The following is a 21,334-nucleotide window of genomic DNA, read 5'->3' on the forward strand; positions in this document are numbered from 1 at the left end:
GATGGTTTGTTTTCTTGTTACAAGTTTTGGCAAAGATGTCTAGGGGATGAGTAGAATCAATTTTGTTCTTTTTAGGTATTGCTTGGTGTTGGATCTAAGGATTTATCAGTTCGGTCGTCAATACAAGGGATCCTACCAACAAGATTTACTCATTATGCTAAACTTCCAACTATGAACTACAAAGATGTAATACAGCTTTAAGTTCGGAGTTGAACTCAAAGAGCATTGAACTAAGTGCTTTTTTCTACAATCAAGAGTTCAATTCTATTTATAATGGGGGTTTTGTAAATCTAAAGTTGTAAGAAAATATATGTACAAGAAAATTAACTTGTTTTTGGTTTATTAAATGATATTTAGAGTGGACAAAGAATTAAATATTTTCTCTCAAATGATATAATTGAGAAGGAGAAATTTAGGTAACTTTCTATTATTCAATGAAATCAAGAAAATGTAAACAATTGCAACCTACAACTAACTAAACGATTAAAGACTAATTACACTAACAAGAATTACTTCACAATCAATCAAAATTCTTCCTATGCATTTTCATCTCAACAATTTGCAAGCATATTCTCAATTTGCTTTAAGTTCTTAGGATCAATATTGTGATAATTTCAAGCAAGGAATGCCTACATAAAATAATTGGTACTTGTTTAATTCAACTAGATCAGTAAAGGAAGAAAAATTAAAGAGAATGCTTAAAATCAATACAAGATTCACAAGTCTTTCGACATAATCTACAAAATTATACTCAGAATTATTAAATTTAAACAAGAATTCAAGTTCAATGACTGAGCTGTCATTTAGACAAAAAATGAATACAAGATAGAGCGTAGAATTCAAAACAAGATTGTATATATTCATTCAAAGTGAAAGTTCTCAAAAAAACACATTATCTAAAATCTTATTCCCAATAAAATTACCTTCTAGTTCATTATCTTTCTAGTTAAAACATCAAAAAGTTTGATGAATATCCAAGTAATCTTCAAAGAGATTTTAGAAACTTTTATTGAGTAATTTGAGAGAATTTTACAAAGTGTGTAGTACTGTAATAATAATAAAAACTAAATACAAGCTAAGTTAGGAGGGAAATTGAGGAAGAATGAGTTAAATATTCAAATTGGTAGGCAAAAGCACCTGGGTGCACGTCAATCCGTTTGTGTTAAAAAGTTCGGAACGTCTTTATGCTTGACATTTGTTGTCGAAGCGCAGTGAATGGTAACCGTATACGTGCTGTGATGCTTCTATTTAGTGTCATGGCGTCTCTGTTAGTGATGCTCTCTGGTTTTTGCTTCATGCATGATTGCTATGACGCTTGAGCTGTGCTTCAGAGAGAGATATTTTTGTAATGATCTCAGTTTTTTCCATCTGTGTTATTTTGCTCGGTTTGTACTGTTTGACTTCTTGGCTGCCCTTCATGAAAACATAGCACTCTTATGGTGTTATGACTACGTAATTATTTGGATTTTAACTTTTTAAAATAATGTTTGTTTTTTCACATTTCTTACCCATCATATTTTTCTTACCCATGTTTTTTCTCTAAGTTTCTAAAAATTATTTTTTTAGTTGTCAATTTTTAGATTTGATCTATTTTGTTAAAAAAAATTGATCTTGAAAAGACTAAAACCCACAACAGAATAAGAAAATCAATAAATGAAAGTTAGACTTACAAGGTTAAATTTTAAAATAGAAAACAAAGTCTATTTACTCAAATTTTTACCATAGTTTGCTTACCTCTCATGTTAATTCGGTTGGTACCTTTTTAAAAACAGAAAAGATAAGCATCCTTCCACACATCATACGTTCAAAATCCTTCAAAATTCAACACTTGCTCATCGTGCCATTGGAGAATTTAGTTTCCATTTGAATGGTTGCTCCAAACACTACAACAAGTGGAGCGACCCCTGACGCATAAAAACATTGGTGTAAGTGTTACTAGTGTTGGAAACTGAATTTCCGACGTAGAAACAGACGTCGAAAAGACCGACGGAAGAGACGCGTCGGGAGATCGATTCCTAACGCGTCACCAACAAGGCGTCGGAAATACACTTCTCTCGATGTTATCGTTACCGACATCTTTGATGCGTCGGTGGCAAGGCACCCTCGACGTCCACAGTTCCGACATCAGCTATGCGTCGGAAATAACTATTCCTGATGTTTGTATATTCGATGTCATCCATGCATCGGTAATAACCATCTCCAACGTGACATTTGCACCATATTCCCGACGTATGTACTATGTCGGGAAATATTTTAAATATGTAATTTTTTATTTTTTTCTAAAATATTTTTCTGTAAGATTTATTTTTTGAAGTATTCGTATTCGTTTTCAATTCAATTAATGAAAATTCAAAATAAATTAGTAAATTAGTAAATTATGAAGTACAATACAAATTCAACAAAAAATTAAATGTTCATAATACAAAGAAATTCAAAAAGTGTAACAAAGTTCATGATACAAATAAAAAATATTCCTCGTTCAAAAAAAAAAAAAAAGCGTAAAGAAAGCCGTATATATGCATATCATCACTGAATACTGTCATTTTCTCGTATGCCATTCTACACCGCGAGTCTTACAATGTTACAAAAATGGCTAAGTTTAGTATATATATATATGCTTATCATCATTGAATACTGTCATTTCAAGAACTTAAGAATAATGGAAACATATATACGTACCGCAAAGCTAGGGATCATGTAGTGGTCCTTGCTGTGCCCGACTCATGTCTTCTGTGAGCTTTCACATTCATTCCACTTCTAAAGCTAACAAATCGTGATTTCTTGTTTGTTCTTCAATCCGTTGCATAGCTTGATTAAGCTTAGCCTGTAATTGGAGCTCTACCGTGGACTGCGAACATAAGGTCGTAGAACTACTTGCATTGGCCGTATTGCGGGCCTAGGGCTTCGATCTCCAACCAAGGTCCTTTAAGTACCTCGGTCGTCTACCTAACACCGTCTCGCATATCTCATCCCTAAAGAGTGACTGAGTACCCTCTGGGGTAGACTAGGACTAGAGTTCCAATATTTGATTCTGCAACAAATTTAAAAACTATCTTAGTATGTAAAAAATATATTATTAAAAAGGACAAATAAGGGCAGAAGTGTTGCTTGGATAACTTACATCGCATTCTCCGTGGCCTGTGACATGAACGTTCCGTCTCGAACATGTGTTTACCGGAACAACTCTACATGGTCGACCGACTCCCCTCTTTGCTCAACGAGCACAGTCGTTGTAGAAACAACTTCGATCAGCTGCTATGATTGTAAGGCTGCTTCTATCTAGCAACCTTCTTCGTCTGTGATTGCTCCTGCATTAAAACACTTATATTGTTTATTTCTTATACATATCAAAAGTTGAAATCATAATTAACCATGACAAAGGGTCAGTTGCTCATCTAGAATGCACGACTCATGTAGTGGTCACAGAGGTAGTGTCAATCCTTATCACATCCCACCAATATGTGTGGTGGGTTGGCACGTGCCTCCTTGGGATTGCTATACTTTTTGAAGTGCCTGTAACAGTCTCCTTGAAACTTTATAAAGGTGCTGAGCATTTGATGCTCAATGAACCTATTCATTGCTTGATCATTGAAATCAAGCACAAAAAACCGCAACACATTACAAAAACAACACATTAGATTGGTTAACTTAAATATGTTTCAAATAAAAACAGAAATGTATAGTGGACTTACCTAGATATCACCTTTGACAACCTTATTGTATTCTCTGCTTATGTCCGCCCACTTAAGGCAGTCGACGGGAAATGTCTTTCGCACACTCACGTCTATCGTCTGGTTGAAGTGAATGGTATGTGGGGAAATAGGCTTCTCCGCGCCAAGGGCGATCGTCATCGGAATCCGTCCATTGGTTACAATGTAGCGGTCCAACTTCAAGATTCGAGATTGCGCATGTCTTCTAGGAGTCGGAGTCGCAGATGGTTGAGAAGTACATGCTGAATAAATTATAAGAACATAATGTCAGAAACAAAGTTCAAATAGTCCTAAGTTAAAATGTATATCATTATTAGACTCACTCGAATTGTTGCCCATCGACGACGACCCTCCTGCAGGGTTATCTAGCTCCTTTGAAAACTCGATGAACATGACATCGATCTCATCGAAATTGCTTAAGAATGACGACATAGTGCCTGTTGACATAGAAAACAAACATTAAATAAGTAAATATGAACGCGTAACTAGAATCGAAATATATAAATTGGGATAGTACTACTATACATTAGAAACGACTCTTAAGAGTTCTAACAACACGTCGAAAGACTTGTTACTCCAACCATTTAGAACCTTGACATGCATTAATTTAACCAAAAAATTCAAGGAGAAAAATTCAGAACAACTGGGGTACAACTCATTACATGCTTCATTCAATAAGTTCTGAAATATGTTTGTTGTATCTTCATCTATATCTACCCCAATATTCCTCAGCATTATCCTTCAAATCACCTTCCTCCGTTTTCTCTTCTTATTCAATCAAGGCTTGTAAATCATTCAGCATACCAAACATATCATCTTCTTCATCAAATTGCCTACTACTAGTTCCTTCATCCAAAAGTTTACTACTAGTTCCTTCATCAAAGTTTTTTGTACCTCTAAAGCTAACTGACTCTCCATGATACACCCATTCTGTATAGTAGGGGGATATTCCAATAGTCAGTAGATGTCGTTCCACACCCTCTAATGAGTTCCAATTTGAGTTCATACATCTCTTGCATGGACATCTTATTTGTCTATAGGCATCAACGTGAAACTTGACAACTTCTAAAAATGGGTCACTCCCTCTCTATACTCAAGAAAAACTTATTCCTAAGTTTCTTCAAACCCTTGTTCATCGTTTAAGTACCTAAAACATAAATAGGTATGAGTAGAAGCATATTCCTCTCCTCTCACATCCTAAACTTATTCCCCTGAATATACAATCTTCCAAAATTTTTACTAAAACTAACTTCAAACTACAGAAGCTACCATAATTGCAGGATAGCCATACAACCTAATTAACTACAAAGAACTTCAATCTTCGCATCCTACCCACCCCTTTCAGCAACGCTACCTTATAAGCTATCCTACTACCACCCCTTCAAACCCCTTAGAAATACAAACAAATTCAAAACAAAAAAAAGACTACCATAACTGCAGGATAGCCATCCCAAATCAACAACAAAATTATTCAAAACTATTAAAAAATAAACAACTAGAATTGAACTAATGGATACCATAACTGTAAGATAGCCTCACAAATTACAGAATTTTTAAAACAATATAATAGACCTTGCTCCCCTCCCCCCTCAAATTTTCATCTAAAACTTCCTCCCTCTTAGTAATTTCAATCCAACAACCCAAAAAAAAAAAAAAAAAAAAATTCATCCTCAACCCTCCCTCCCCCTCTTCAAATTCAAACCACACATTCAAATTTTTAATTCTCCATATCAATTTCTCAAATACCCTCCCTCCCCCCCAATTTTCAACCCATATTCAAAATTTCAACTTCAAAAACCAAAATCTATTCCTAAACAATATCCTAAAACTAATTTCAAAAAACAAAAAATTAAACTATTTAAACCAACCTAACTCAAACTAACATTTAAGGGTTTAGGTTTTTAAACTTACCTCAAATAGGGATGATCGACGATAGACGACAATAGAGGAACGACGGCAGGCTCACGATGGCGATGGCAACGATCTCTCTTTCTCCTCTCTTCGTTTCACTGAATGATATCTCTTTCTCCTATTTCGTTTTTGTTCTGTGTTTCATAGAACTGAAACATCTTTTTTATATGGGAACTCCCGACGCAGCACGAAAATGTTGGAAGATCCTCTTATTCCTGATGTCATTCCCAATAAATCACTAATCGCATTGAGAATAGTTAAAACCATTTATTATGCCATGTATGAGGCATTGGAAATCGCTATTTAACATAATTAATGTTTGAAGATTTTCGATGATCCTTCTAAATGCATGACGAGTGTCGTCTGGAACGTGGGTGTCCGTTACCGACGTCGTGCATGAGACGTTGGGAGAAGTTATATATTTTATTTAATTGCTAACTATTCTCGATGTCCTACACCTAGACGTCGAAAATGGGTTCTTGTTTCCTGACGATTCTATCACGTCGTCTGGAAAAGGAATCGAGAAAAGATAAAAATAAAACAATGTGTTCACCTATGTTCACCTTTTCCCGATGTGTGAAAAGTGGCATCGAGGAAGGGTGTTTGTCCCGAGGTTATTTCTTCCAACGCTGTTTTGTGTGTCGGGAAAACTTCAATTTCTTATAGTGAAAGCCTTTTAGAGTGTCTTCTGACCAAGATCCTTTCAAACTGTTAAGCCCCTATTGCTTTTCACATATAATAGAAAAAATAAGAGTAAGTTGGCAAGTGAGAAGGAGGAGGAGGAAAATAAAGGAGGAGAGGACCATCATGGTGGGCCCAACAGTTAGTTAGTAGTGGAGGTTATAAGCCGTGAAGGAAGGAGAGAGAGGGTATGCAGATTTTGGTGAAGGAAATGGTTGCCTCACTTCTTGAGAGATAGGAGTAAAAGGATCAAGTTTCTTCGTTCTTGTTATTTGTTATTTTGTTTTTCTCGTTCTTATTTTTTGTGTTTTGGATTAAAAGTTTTGCGTTGTTAGGGAAGGATTGTTACTATAGTTCTTTGTTGAGAACTATATTGGCTTTGTTATATTGTAATTACTTTTGAGATATCAATATAGCATAAACACTACCTTAGTGTTCTATCACAAATACTAATCTTCAGGCTCTTTCTCATCTTCTTCTCTTTATTTCTTAGCAAAGTCAAGGTTAAGAGCAAAATCGAAAAGAAAGAAATGTTTGAAGATCTTTCCATATTACCTTAAGCCCTTACTGAAATATTTCATTTGAAAGAAAAAATTAAAGAAGATTTTGCCAAAGCGGTCCTTAAAAGCTCAAATAATTGAAGATCAAGTACTTGAATTGTTAGAGGAAAAACGTACCCATTCTCAATCCTTAGTTCACTTCAACAAATCCAAGTTGTTTTGAGAGGCTAACCCAAATTTGTTGAAAGTTAGTCGCACCTAAATTTAAGCTACAACCTGTTTAATTAAGTCAGATTGTCATTATTTTTACCCTATTCAGTTTAAGTACTCAAAGTTCTCTTTGTCCAACTTGAAGGTAAAATTTTTAAGGGCTCTTCAAGCAAAACCCCTCTCAATCCCTCTAGGAGAAAGGGTGAATCTTTCTTCACCTCTCTTCTTTCATCGTTAGTAGTGAGGAAGTTGAGCATTCTGCTAAGTCAATCGAGCTTGAGAGGTAGAAACGTTTTGAGCCTTTTGAAATGGATCTTAGTGCCCTGTTTCAATGCGAGGAAGACCTCAATGCGAGGATTATTTTGGCAAGACAGTTTGAGACAGTGGTTGCTTCTTAGAGTCTCTCTTTCTCTTATCATTGAGACAGTGGATTGGGTTCACAACTTCAATGCCTTGTTGTATACTCAATCCATGTCTTCAAATGGAAGTTGTGGATTGCATACACGACTCTTCCTCATGTAAAAAACCCTTAATCTCTTTCGACGGAACCATTCTGCCCTTTTTCTTTCCTTTCTCTTCTCTTCTACCGCTTTCTTCTCTTCTTTTATTGTTGCAACTATCGTCTTTGCTTTGTGTTCACCACTATCCTACCATTTGATCATTACTTGCTTAAGAGTGCAAAGGTATAATTATTTTCTATTTGTTAACACACATTTTTGTTTATTTATAAATAATTTTTTAAATAATGTTATTTTGTAAGACATTGTAAAAAATAAGATAGTGAAATCGTGTACCCAGTCCACGACTAGATCAAAAGTGTATGATTTTGTCTAAATAGTGTAAATGTAATTGTCTAATTTTATGGCTTGATGTATATTTTAGGGTTTGATGTATATTTTAGGGTTTGATTTATATTTTAGGGCTTAAATTTTAGTGTATTGATATGTAAATATTAGGGCTTAAAGTCATAGTATTGTATAGTATAATTATTTAATTTTATAATTTTGCATTTTTGTTTCATAGTTAGGACATTGCATTGTGTTCTAGAAGTATGGGTTTGATGTATTGATGTATAAAATTTTAAACTTACAAGTGTGTGCATGTCAAGCCCCACCCCAAAAGTCACTTTATACGACTTAGAGGAGACGTGTCGCCTAGACACTCAATACGTATCTCCCCACGAGATAACACAGTGACCGCTTAGTAAGTAGAATTAAATGCAACCAACAATTTTAAATGCGAAATGTGAACAAAGAATGGAATGAGACGACTTCATTGAAATTTCGAAATAATAGAGTACATTCGGTACTTAATACAAAGCCTTTCTTGAGTTAACGAAATACATTATAACAAAATTTAAACTCTTCTCGCCTAGCTTCCATATGCTATGCGAGATGACAGTGTCCACTATCAAAATGATACAAGTACAAAGCACAGAAGACGATCAAGGTTGCAAATCCAACGCTAGATGTCCTTCGCTTCCTCGGGGGAGGGGAGGAATAAAACAAAACATTTGAAAGGTTAAGCGAAAACGTCTAGGGACTGGGATCTTTTCTCAACACCTTTAATTTATCAAAGTTGCCTTAACACATTATTTTATTTTGCCAAACCATGCGATACAAATAATATGAGTTTCCATAGTAAAACATTGAGTCTAAAACCAATCATTTCACTGCGTTAGGCGATTTAATCACAATTCAAATCTCATCCTCAAACATTCATAAATCGTATAGAAATCATTTGTTTCTAAATCATGCATAAAAGTTCATATCGCATAAAACACATTTTATCAAATTCATCATATCACCATAACGCAAAATCATGCTTCATAGTTAATTACATCTTTGTACCCGTCCTTAGCTCAAGTGTTTACCACACTCTTTTACCGAGTTGCAACTATGCGAATTAGTCTCAACACATTCAACAAGTTTCCATCAATTCCATCATGCATAACGCATCTTCTAATGCCAGATCACACAGTAAGAAAAAGACATCCCATACCAGATCACACAACAAGTATGAGGCATATGTGACGCCCCTAAATTTCGAGGTATTTTTCTCAACATTTGTATCTTATGTTATTAAGATTTTGTTTTGTTGGATGTTATGTTATTTGATTTTGGTGGAAAAGAGAAAAGAAAAGGAAAAAGATATTAATAATATAATATAATATAATATAGGGGTCTTTTCAAAAATATAAAAAAGCGCCAAAATATTTACACTCTATAAAAAAATTCCAAAAATGGAAAAAGCCCAGAGGCCCACCGTGTAAAATACAAAAAATGTCCCATCAACCACGACGTCAATAACGCTCACGTAATATATTTGCGATCGTTTAGATTTGGTTATTATTTGATACGTGATCGTTTAGACATGGCTACAATATATACGCGATCGTTTAGATATGGTTCAATATATACGTGATCGTTTAGATATGATTCAATATATACGCGATCGTTTAGATATGGCTACAACGTGATCGTTTAGATATGACTATAATTTATACATGATCGTTTAGATATGGCTACAACACAATCGATTAGATATGGTTATAGTTTATACGCAATCGTTTAGATATGGCTACAATTTATACGCAATCGTTTAGATATGACTACAATTTATACGCGATCGTTTATATATGGCTACAATTTATCTTTTCAATTCCATCATTTAATTTTGTTACATGATCGTTTAGATTTGAAGACCAAAATCTAAATGATTTTTTTTTTTAAATTTGGTACACGATTTTTTTAGTTCTTGTGGTACACGATTGTTTAGATTTCTTTACACGATTGTTTAGATTTATTTACACGATTGTTTACTTTTTTTACACGATCGTTTACATTTGGCTTCTCCAATTCAAATGATTTTTTTTCAAGATTTTTTATACACGATCTTTTATTTTTTTTACACGATTGTTTACTTTCTTAAAAGATCGTTTACATTTGGCTACTCCAATCTAATGATTTTTTTTTCAAGATTCTTTATATACAATCTTTTATTTTTTACATGATCGTTTACATTTGGCTACTCCAATCTAAATGATTTTTTTCAAGATTCTTTATATACGATCTTTTAGATTTTGCTATTTTGTTGTACACAGTCTTATAACAGTCGTTTAGATTTGGTTACCCAAATGGAAACGCGTAAAAAAAAAAAAGAAGAAAGAGGATGGAAAGAAATCGCAGCGAAAAAGAAAAGGAAAAGTAGAAAGACGATGGAATGAAATTGAAGAAAAAAAAAACGAAGAGGAAAAGAAGAAAAACGATGGAAAGATTAAACGACATAAATAAAGAATTGAAAAATAACAAAGATGATGGAAAGAAATTGCAGAAAAGAAAAAGAGAAAGGAAGAAAGATGATATCACAGGGGAACACGGGGAAGACGAAATAACAGAAGGAAGACGAATCACGAGGAAGAAAAGAAAGATGGAAGTGCAAACCTGGAATATTTAAAAAATGGCTAACTTTTTGGGCTTTGTTACACGTGTCGTAAATAGCTTACAATTTTGTTATATTTATGTAAGTTTCCTTATAATATAATATGTGTGCCCTTCGCTTTCCCCTATCTTCTTCTTCTTCTTCTTCACCCGACCATGTCGTTGCCTTTCCTCTCTTCTCTCCACCAAGCTCCGTTGTAGCACCTATACTCCGTCCACGAAGGCTTATTACCGCCAGGTTCTTCGTTCGACCATTTCCACCCAAGCCCTGCGCTAGCCGTCATTGCATCGTCGTTGTCCCACGTTCGCATCGTCACTTCTTCTTCCCCGTGTACTGTCTGATGAAGTCTAGAAGGAGCCATGTTATATCATGAGTCGTCCGATGTGGGGTGTGAGCTAGCGTTCCTCCATCCATTTATGCACTTCGTCCGTCAGCTTCAATCTCGTTCAAGTCGTACGCTCCTCCAAATGCGAGTGGTCTTATGGTTTTTATTGCAGTCACTTGATTCTACCTTGCTCGTCGTCGTCTAACTCGTTTCGTGTGCTACCGCTTCTGCCTCGTATTGAGTTTTACGGTAAGGATAAAATTATGGGTTTTGTGGTTGTTTTCATGGCCATTATTGTTAAGTGTAAATATTAGATTGAATGGTTGATTTAAATTGTTGATCCTTGAAGGTGTTGGAGTTGAATTCCTGAATTTCTAACAAGCTTGACTTGGAGTTCGATTCTTCCTTTACTTGAGTAAGTTGTAGAAATTGCATTTGGGTAAATTGGTTAGGTGGTTTGTTTGATATAATGTTTAGACCTTTACATTTATGTTTAGGTTGGTTCATTGGACGTCAATTTGATCAAGGATCTTATCTAATCGTAAGGTAAGAGATTTCTACTATTGGACTTAATTTGGAATTCGTGTATTGACTGATATGAAAGTTAAAATATATTGACTATACTAGTTCAACTGTTATATGTAGATAGGAAGTATTGCTAGTTTATACTTTTGACTGAATTTAGACGTTTTGACTGTTATGTATAATTTAGATATATTGATGGACTTTGTTGTTTACTGAGTTTAGATGATTTGACTGTCACGTGTAGTTTGGATATTTATGGGTTGTGTTTTTGACTGAATGGAGATGATTTGACTGTTAGGTGTAGTTACATATTGATGGTTTGTACTATTGACTGGATTTAGATAGTGTGACTGTGATGTGTAGCTTATATATATATATATATATATATATATATATATATATTGATGAATGATACTGTTAACTAAACTTAGACTGTTTAACTGGTTATGCGTAGAGACTGAATTGTTAGTTTGAAATGTATTTTAATGTGACTGTCTTGGACTGTTTAGAATGGGCTGAGAGTTAACTGTTAGCTTTATCTATGGGGTAGTGTACCTTGCAGGCATGGTGTCCTACGGTATCATCACATGTTGTACATCCTTTGGGATCACTAGATTGATATGTATATCCTACGGGATCGCTAGACTGATGTGTGCATCCTTTGGGATAACTAGACTGTTATGTTGCAGGGTACGCCCTATTAGGAAGCTGACTGTTCTTACCTCTAACGAGACCAATAGTGGATCTCTTACTGGGTATATCATATACTCACCCTTTTATGTTTAACTTTTTCAGAAAAAGGTAATGCGAGAGGTAGACCGACGAGGGGCAAGAAGAATTCGTGAATACCATATGGGGACATCGTTCTTTTAAATGCTTTCGCTTAATGTCTTTACTTATTTTGTTTTAAGGATTTAAAATGATTCATGGTTAGGACATTTATTGGTTTATTTTTTTTATGATTTCGTAGACGATGTTCTAAGCTTTTGAAATTGTTTGAAATAGGGCTCGAAGATAGTTTTCCTTATTTTTGGATGTTTAATGATTTTAAACAGGTTTTATGAATTTTTATGTTTTGATGAAATGTCTTAGTAGTAAAGTAATGACCTCAACTTAGTTTGAAAAGTTGGATCGTTACAACATCTTACTCAAGATCACACAACATGGGTCTACTCGAGATTATACAAAAAGAATAGAGCATCTAATACTAGATCACACAACATGGATAAGACATCACATTACATAGGATACAAAAGATCATCTCATTTCAAACTTTATGAAGTCTCAAGCATTCAGAAATCATCATTTCATCACATCATTCTAGTTTATAATAAGTTCAATCTATTTATAAGTTGTATGCATTTAAGAATTTTGAAGGCATAAGGGAAATTATGCAGTTCATGGTTTTAATAAGAAGTATATATATATATATATATATATATATAAGAATTCAGACACACTTTAGAAATCCTTTTTACTTTTGGAAACATTTTATAATAAGAATTACTTACAGTTATAATAGTTATTACTATCCACACGAGCTCCTTTGTACTTTCCGGCCAATGTTTAGACTTGATCAAATCTCCAAATGCCTTGGGAGTTGTTTCAAACTTTCTTGAGTGAATGCAAAGCAACAATAGTTCAAAATGACAAGACTTGCCTCTTATTTATAGACTTTTTCAGCGAGGATATCCATGCCCAAATGATTACCTCTGCCGGTAGTGAGAATTGGTCAAATCCCAGGATGCCATGTGTCTATGTTCGTTCTTTATCCTAAATTTAGATTAGGGGCAAGGTCAAATCAATCACACCGGCTTACTGACGTAACGACTACATCACTACTTCTGGGTGAAGTAAGCTCAAATCGCCTAATAGTTCGTCGCAACGCATCTTTCTAGAAAACACCTTCCATCACGTAATCTTCTCTTTGAACGCAATTTACTTTTTAAGGACAACTTCTTTGAATTTCATTCTTACCATATGAACTTCCTCGCATATAGGTAGTACGCGATAAGGGTCTTATAGTGCATATTATGAAATGAAAACTTAGATTGTTTAAATTTGAGCTTTTAACTAATTCGGTAAGCAGGCTTTGCTTGATTATAGTATTGTTGAAATAAATGGTGGTTCTGATATTTTTCGGACTTTAACAGCTAATTAAATATGTTGATTCGATCAGAAGATATAGTTATTCTTCAACAAGGTAATGACAGGGATAGTGATATAGATGTAGAGGTTAGTGAATTAGTAACATATATTTTTGTATATATCTCATGTTGTGGAGAAGTAAAGCTTGTGAGGTGAGTTTTGATATGAGATGGAGGCCAAGACTAGACTGGAATTGGATGAAAATGAAAGGGTCTAACTGGAAGAACTTAGAGATGGTGTTAGTGGGAAATTTGAGATTCTGTTTAAGCAAAGAGATAGAAGAAAGTGGAAGAAAGCGTAAAGGACTCAAAATGATTATATTGATCTTGAAGAAAATTACTTATTTGAGGTTTTTCTCTCCTTGAACTGCAAAATCAAGGTATGGATCTCTAACTCTATTGACCTTTGCATCAACAAAAGCATGAATCTCGGTGAAACGATGAGGGATTCAAGTAATTTGTAGAATCTTAAGTAAGAAAAGTTTATAAAAATTGTCCTCATTGGGAAATAGAAATAGATGACAATGGGAATTGAATACAGTTAAAATAACCAAATTTGATAAGAGTTTGTAAATATCGAATAATCAGGGGAACAAAAATTCAACCTAGACTGAAGGTCGTAATAAATATAAATGTAAACAATAAATCGAAAGTCGAAGGTGAGGGAGGATAAAGAATTAGCTCAACTTCGAAACATAATGTAAAAATTAAGAAACAACGGAAAGGGAAAAGCTCGAAAAGGAGCATTTCAATCGGCGAGAAGGGAAGAAGAATAAAAAAGTTAAACTATGGACAAAATCTTCTGCAAAACTTCACAGCAGCTGCCTTACTAGTAAGGTCGTGAAACACAGTACATATAATCCAATTCAGCAGATACATAAAGCAAGATTAAGATTGAAATCCTCGATGATACCACAATGATCAGAAGCTTAATCAGTAAAAAAGAGAGAAATGATGACCTACTGTTGCGACATGAAGCTCTAGTAAGGCATTAAATAGCGACGTTGAAAGGGTAAAGGCAGAATGGAAGCTACAAGGGTGCAGAAGTTGTTATGGTCAAGGAAATTCAGCCTAGCATGAATTAGGCTTTGAATGGTCCTATCCAAAGCTATACTTTAAAATCTAAAGAGGGTAAGATTTTGGAATAAGCAAATCAAAAGAAAAAAATAAAAAATAATAATAAAGAATGAAAAATGGAATAAGATTTGAAATTAGTTTGTCCAAGTGTTTGACATTACCACTTCACATTGAGAAGTTGCAATTAAATCTTACTTTTGCCAGAGAGTAGGACAAAAGCGAACTGAGGGTCCTTTAAATCCATTAAGTAGGAGGGTTATAGACTTTTTTATGCATGAATGAATTTGAAGAAAGAATTCTAATTTGTGTATCAATTGATTGCTCATTCCAAGATTGTAATGTTTATTGCATGTTTGGTTCTGTTCATTGTTAAGGCTTGAGAAATAAACTTGACAACTTGACAAGCTATCATGTATGACTACACGTTCTTTATAGCTTGTCCGGGACGATCAAGATTTAAGTTAGGGATGATAACAATGTTTAAAATACGCTATCTTATTCTGTATAAATTGGAATCATTCTTGTATTTAATGTCTCTATTACGTAATTTTGTAGGTATTGAAAATACGCTATCTTAACTCAGGCAATTCTTGGCCTTAATGTTTATTTTTAGACTAATCAAGCGTTATTTAAGGTTTGGAGCATTAGTAGAGCAAGAAATGGATGTTCGATGAGTTTAAGGCTGGACATCGCAGCGCTCTAAACTTTGATAGAAAGCATCAATTTCGTGTAAGTGGCACGGCGACGAGGCGCTTCGAACTTGGATGGAAGCAAGATGCACGCATATGGACCAACACTACGATGCTACCCTAGGGTTTGATTTAATTACCTTAGTCACCAACCCTCAGAAGAAGATATTATTATACATAATTTTAGAGACTCTAAAGATGAAATCCTAGCTATCCTAGGTCAGTAGTCTATCTCGATCTATCGCTGATATAAACTAAAAATTTTGCTATATTTATAAATATTTTGGTAATTTTGAAAACAATTATCTCTCACAAATGGTTAAAATTTAGCCTACCTTATAGACCATCACCAAAATTTAACGTATCATGTTAGGAAAATACAATAAACTTACATTGTATAATGTATTATGTTGGGGATAATCACTTGCCTGATCTCAATTTTTCTCTTAAAAATGCAACAAATTGTGATAAAATGAGGAAAATACGATAATTTTTTTTATCAAGTTAAGAAGACAATAAACATGGTCATATTTTGCAACGAATCAACCCAATTGACTGTTATAGGTTTTACAAGAAAGACGGTGGGTTAGACGGTATTGTTAGCCTTTATGCATTCGAGGGTAGTGGCAAAAAGTTTGAATGCTTGGAGATTATGTGTTCGCACACTTTAGTGGAGAGGATATCCACTCGTTCACCCTATGCAGCAGATTTTATAGCGTTGAGTACTTCCCTCATCCTTGCATATGCAAAATTGATAACTCTATTTTTTTCATTAGTTCGAATAGAAAAAATTGTGAGGATAAGTGGAGATGAAAATCCTTCCACCAAAAATGGTTATTCAGATAGGTTGATATAGGGTACAGAAAATCTTGTCTTCTAAAGTGTAACACACGTCCTATGTAGATAGTTGGTGCCAAGAATGAGGTGAAATGCATGAAATCTAGGCGTCCAACAATTGTAAGGAAGACACATGAAGGAGACCAGACATCCAAACTAAGGGTTGAAGCTTCATGGTTGGAAAGTTGGAAATAGTTTTGTTAAGTAGTAATGAATAAGAAGTTAGCGTTAGAGTAGGTGTAAATATGTTAATGAAAATGTGGGGCCAGGTAGAGAGGTCTATTAACGATAAGAAGTTAAAAAAAAATTCTAAGTAGGCATACAAGGTGTCAAAGATTGGGGCGTTGAGATTCTAAATGTAGTGTTGATTGTGGGTGGTAGGTAGAAAGTGGGACGTGTGGCATGCAGTTGGATAAGTTAACTTTGAAATGGTGAGATTATGGAAAGTTTAAATTTAAGCATGATTAGAAGGTGACTAAGTGTTGATGATTAGTAATAGGTGGTTGAAGATTGTGAAGTTAAGTGATGACTAATCCAATTTTTATAGAGTATAAATAGGGAAATGCCATCAAATTTGTTAAAGGTTGAAAGCAAAAGAAAAGGAGAAAGAAGTGCTTGAAGGTTTGAGGAGGCATCAAAGTGCTGTAAAGGGAAAGTAAGGAGGTGCCGTAGATGTTGTTAAAGAGAAGTAAGGACTAGAAAGAAGCACATAAAGTGTTGTGAGCGACCTTAAAAATTAAGTTATTTTCAAATTTTTTTGTTTATGTTAATGATGTGTTCTTACTCAAAATGTCTTCTAAAACTTGTTTTTGAAGTGTTAAAATGTTTCTTGTAAAATGATGTTTTGTTTTCAAATCATACGTGCCAATACCCGAGTATAAACGTTAAGCTCTTTAATTTGTGCACATATCAGAGGCTGCTAGGCACATTGAGATTTATCCACCTAAGCATAATCATTGGTGTGATTTTGTCCACAAAGGGAACTGTGAATTTTCCCACCTCAGGCTAGAAACCAAAAAGCAACTAAATGTATAAATGTTATCCGCTTCAACCCTGAAAGTGTGAGTTCACCCACACCAGTGGCTGAGAGTGTTAAGCATGTTTCAACATTAAGGTTTTAGGTGCATGAAGATGTGTTTGCCTCAGAGAAAAATAGGTTCAGACTGGTGAGGTTTTGGCGTTTGACACCTAATGAAGGGCTCATTTCTAGATGAGTGCCAAGGTAAGAAAATGAATTTCAAACTTGTTTCCCATGCATTAAAAATGTTTTTCTAAAATTGTCACTCGTTAAGCACTTGGTTTACATTTTCAAAATGTTTACCCCTTAGGTAACAAAGAGCTTTAGATGTCTAATGAAAGTTGCTATATACCTTGCCAAGTGAAATATTTGGTCCAGTTCGATGCGTAATCTGAAATTCTATATCTAAAGTTAGCCAAACTTCTCTTGTTGTCCTTAATTTTGAAAGGAGTGTTAACAAAATGTATAAATATTGAACTTGACTACTACTACTACTTAAAAGGCAGCATTAGTAGTAAGGTAAGCACGAGGTCGATTCACAAGGAATGCATTTAGTTTTGTTAGGGAGAAATGCCAAACAGTACACATTAGCCAATCACAAAAGTTAAGCTGCCAACAAATCATCCATGTCATCCCATTCCAGAAGGTTCATTTTGTTGAACAAATATATTCATTCCTCCAATTATATTGCTACATCTGTAAGTTGTAGATATAAATTAAATTATGCAAATATTCTTTATTTCTTATTTTTCCATGTCTTAGGGAAACCCTCTGTATAATAGTAAAATACTACTCCATCGCTTTTGCAATGAAATAGAGAAAATTTCTCCGACTTGAAAACCCACGATTCCCTTTTTGGTATCAGAGCCTTGAAATGGCCAACGCCGTCTCCCTCGTCGAATCCTCAACCACAAACTTCAGTAACCCTCCTCTAAACCAATTACTAAATCAACTGTCCTCTGTGAAACTTGATCGTGGAAATTATTTGTTGTGGAAAACTCTAGCCCTTCCTATTATGAAGAGTTACAAATTCGAAGGACATTTGACAGGAGAAAATCCATGTCTACCGAAATTCATCACTAATCAAACCGGTGAATCACAATCTGGAATTGATGGCACTACTGAAGCAACTGATGGAGCATCATCAAGATCCACTACAACAAAAACGGTCAATCCAAAATTTGATCAATGGCTTACCTCTTATCTATTACTTTTAGGTTGGATATACAACTCAATGACAGCCGAAGTGGCTTTTCAACTGAAGGGGTTCAACACAGCAAAGGACCTTTGGGAAGCCATACAAGATTTATTTAGAGTATAATCAAGCGCAAAGGAAGATTTTCTTAGGCACACATTTCAGACTACCCGAAAAGGTAATTCTAAGATGGAAGATTATTTGCACATTATGAAAACTAACGCTGATAACCTCAGCCAGGTCGGTAGTCTTGGTCCTCTCTGTTCCTTAATTTCTCTGGTCTTATTGGGGTTGGATGAAGTCTACAATCTTGTAACCGCTGTTATTCAGGAAAAACCCGACATCTCTTGGCTAGATATGCAGTCAGATTTACTAATATTTGAGAAACGCCTCAAGCATCAGAACTCCTAAAAAAAATCCAAGTAATACATGTCCAGAATGCCACTGTGAATATGGTCCAAAATCGTGCCAATAATGATGCTCGACAACCTGGTAACTCATATCCACACAATAGTAATAGCTCAAATGGTAATGATCAACAGGTGGTAACAACTTCCATAACAAGGGCAGTCGTGGTCGTGGCCGAGGAAGAAATAAACCAACATGTCAAGTATGTGAAAAATATGGGCATTTTGTACTGGTATGTTATAACAGGTTTAATAAGGAATTTTCTGGGAATTTTAATTTGAACAGAGAGCACAATATTAACAGTTCCACTCCAAGTAGCTCAAATTAGAACCCCACTGCTTTTGTCACCACTTATAATAGTAATCCCTTTGCAACGGCAGAGCTGTTATTGATTCTAACTGGTATGTTGATAGTGGGGCAACAAACCATGTAACAGCGAACTACTCAAACTTGTCAAATGCTTCAGAATACTCAGGTATTGAGCATGTTATTGTTGGAAATGGTAATAAGCTGAAAATTTCATGTATTGGAAATTCAAATTTATCTGATGGAAAAAGTAGCATAAAATTAGAAAATGTCTTGTGTGTGCCTGATATCATAAAGAATCTGATTAATGTTTCTAAGCTAGCCCAAGATAATAATGTTTATCTTAAATTTCATGGTGATCACTATTTTGTGAAGGCTAAGGATACAGGTTGAACTTTAATGAGAGGGTTATTTAAAGATAGACTCTATCACCTCGAAAGCGTAGCTGTGATAGCTGATGATGATTTGGAGAAAAGTAGCAGCAGAAAACTACAGTTTGAGCACATAAATAAGAATGCATCAACATTTTTTTTTTCTAAAAAGGCTAATGATGGTGCATCCAAAACTGTTTGGCATAGGCGTTTGGGTCACCCCTCAACACAAGTTTTAAATTCTATAGCTAAGGATTGTAATTTGCCGATTAATGACAATGGAGATTTTATGTTCTGTGAGTCATGTCAATTGGGTAAAGCACACAATCTTCCCTTCAATATTTCTCAAAGTAGAGCAACTCAATGCTTTGATCTCATTCACTCTGACTTATAGGGACCGTCTCCCCTTTACATCAATAGATGGCTATCGATATTATATTATTTTTGTTGATGATTTTAGTAGGTACAGTTGGATTTATCCACTCAAACAGAAAAGTGCAGCCCTTGAAGTGTTCAAACATTTTATTACCTATGTGTAAACACAGTTCACTAAAATAATTAAAGCCTTTAAATCTGATAATGGTGGTGAATTTATCAAGAGATTCATCGTATGTGCAATGAAATGGGAATTGTCTCTAGACTTTCTTGTCCCTATACATCCGCCCAAAATGGCTGAGCTGAAAGAAAACATTGACATATTACAGAAACATGCCTTACTTTATTGGCTTAAGCTACCTTGCCCCTCAGATTTTTTGTGGGATGCATTTTTAACAGCAACTCTATTGATAAATGGATTACCGACACATGTCTTAAAAGGTAAATCCTCCAATGAAGTGTTATTTTCCCACAAACCAAATTTTTTAAATCTGAAAGTATTTGGATGTGCATGTTTTCCTTGCTTAAGACCATACAAAACAAACAAATTCCTATTTCACTCATAAAAGTGTATTTATTTAGGCAAAAGCCTAATACACAAAGGCTTTAAGTGTTTTACCCAATCAGGAAAAATCATCATATCCCATCATGTTCGGTTGAATGAAAAAGATTTTCCCTCCGAACAATTTTTTTCAACCCATTCCAATACTCAGCCCACTGCTTCTTAAAGCCTCAACTATCGTCTAAACATTCTACCACCTTGGCCCATTACCACATTTACAAACTCATCCTCTCCCATTAGACCCGATTCTGGTCCACAAATTCTTAGCCCAATTTCATTAACTAACAAACCAATTCCTATCGTCTAAAATTTTGCCACATTTGTCAAACCTTAATAATTTACCATCTTCAACCTACTCACCTATCCAAAGTCCAATCAATGAGCCCAATCTTTCTTCAAACCCAATTCATTCCTCAACCACCTAACCCTCTCCTATATTGTCGGTCTAATCTCTAACCTTATTTCCAAATATATCTCCCTCAACCGTCATTTAATCCCTTTCCTCTCTTTTGCAAAATGACTCTCAAAATCCTACCGTCGACTGATGGGAAAAACATCAGAAAAACATGCAGCAGAAGACTTAGGATCATGCTTTACTCTATATGCATCTAAACGATTTAGAAATTAACATGCAACTACTAAACGATAAACCTAAACGAAGAATGAAGAAGGTAAACGATGAGCTTACCTTTGTAGTTCTTAACTGCTTCTTCGTTCTAAAACTTCTTCTCCGTTGATGATCACGAGCAAAGGACAACCACTATGTTTACCTACTAATCTCAGGACCAAGAACCTAGTTGTGGGACTCATTTTTGTGAAGTAAATCTTTTAGAGAGAAGGATGGAGGTAGGTGTATCGTTTAGATAATTTTATCAGAATCATCATCCTCTTCTCATTCTGAAATGAGAAGTTTATATAGAAAAATTACATGCAAAATGCATGCAATTTATTTCATATAATCTAAACACCTAATTAATCTATTAACTATTAATGAAATTAGTGGCTTCTAATTCATTATAAGCTGCCATATTTCCCACTAACATTTA

General features: G+C 34.7%; 1 protein-coding gene across 1 annotated transcript; it reads left to right on the forward strand.

The window, feature by feature from the left end:
* Positions 1 to 17,945: 17,945 nt before the first annotated feature.
* LOC107991202 (uncharacterized) lies at positions 17,946 to 18,392 on the forward strand. Its single transcript, XM_017045734.2, has one exon. The coding sequence runs from the start codon at positions 17,946 to 17,948 to the stop codon at positions 18,390 to 18,392; it is 447 nt and encodes a 148-aa protein (XP_016901223.2).
* Positions 18,393 to 21,334: the final 2,942 nt, after the last annotated feature.

Source organism: Cucumis melo, chromosome 6 (assembly GCF_025177605.1).
Source record: "Cucumis melo cultivar AY chromosome 6, USDA_Cmelo_AY_1.0, whole genome shotgun sequence".
Classification (NCBI taxonomy): domain Eukaryota; kingdom Viridiplantae; phylum Streptophyta; class Magnoliopsida; order Cucurbitales; family Cucurbitaceae; genus Cucumis; species Cucumis melo.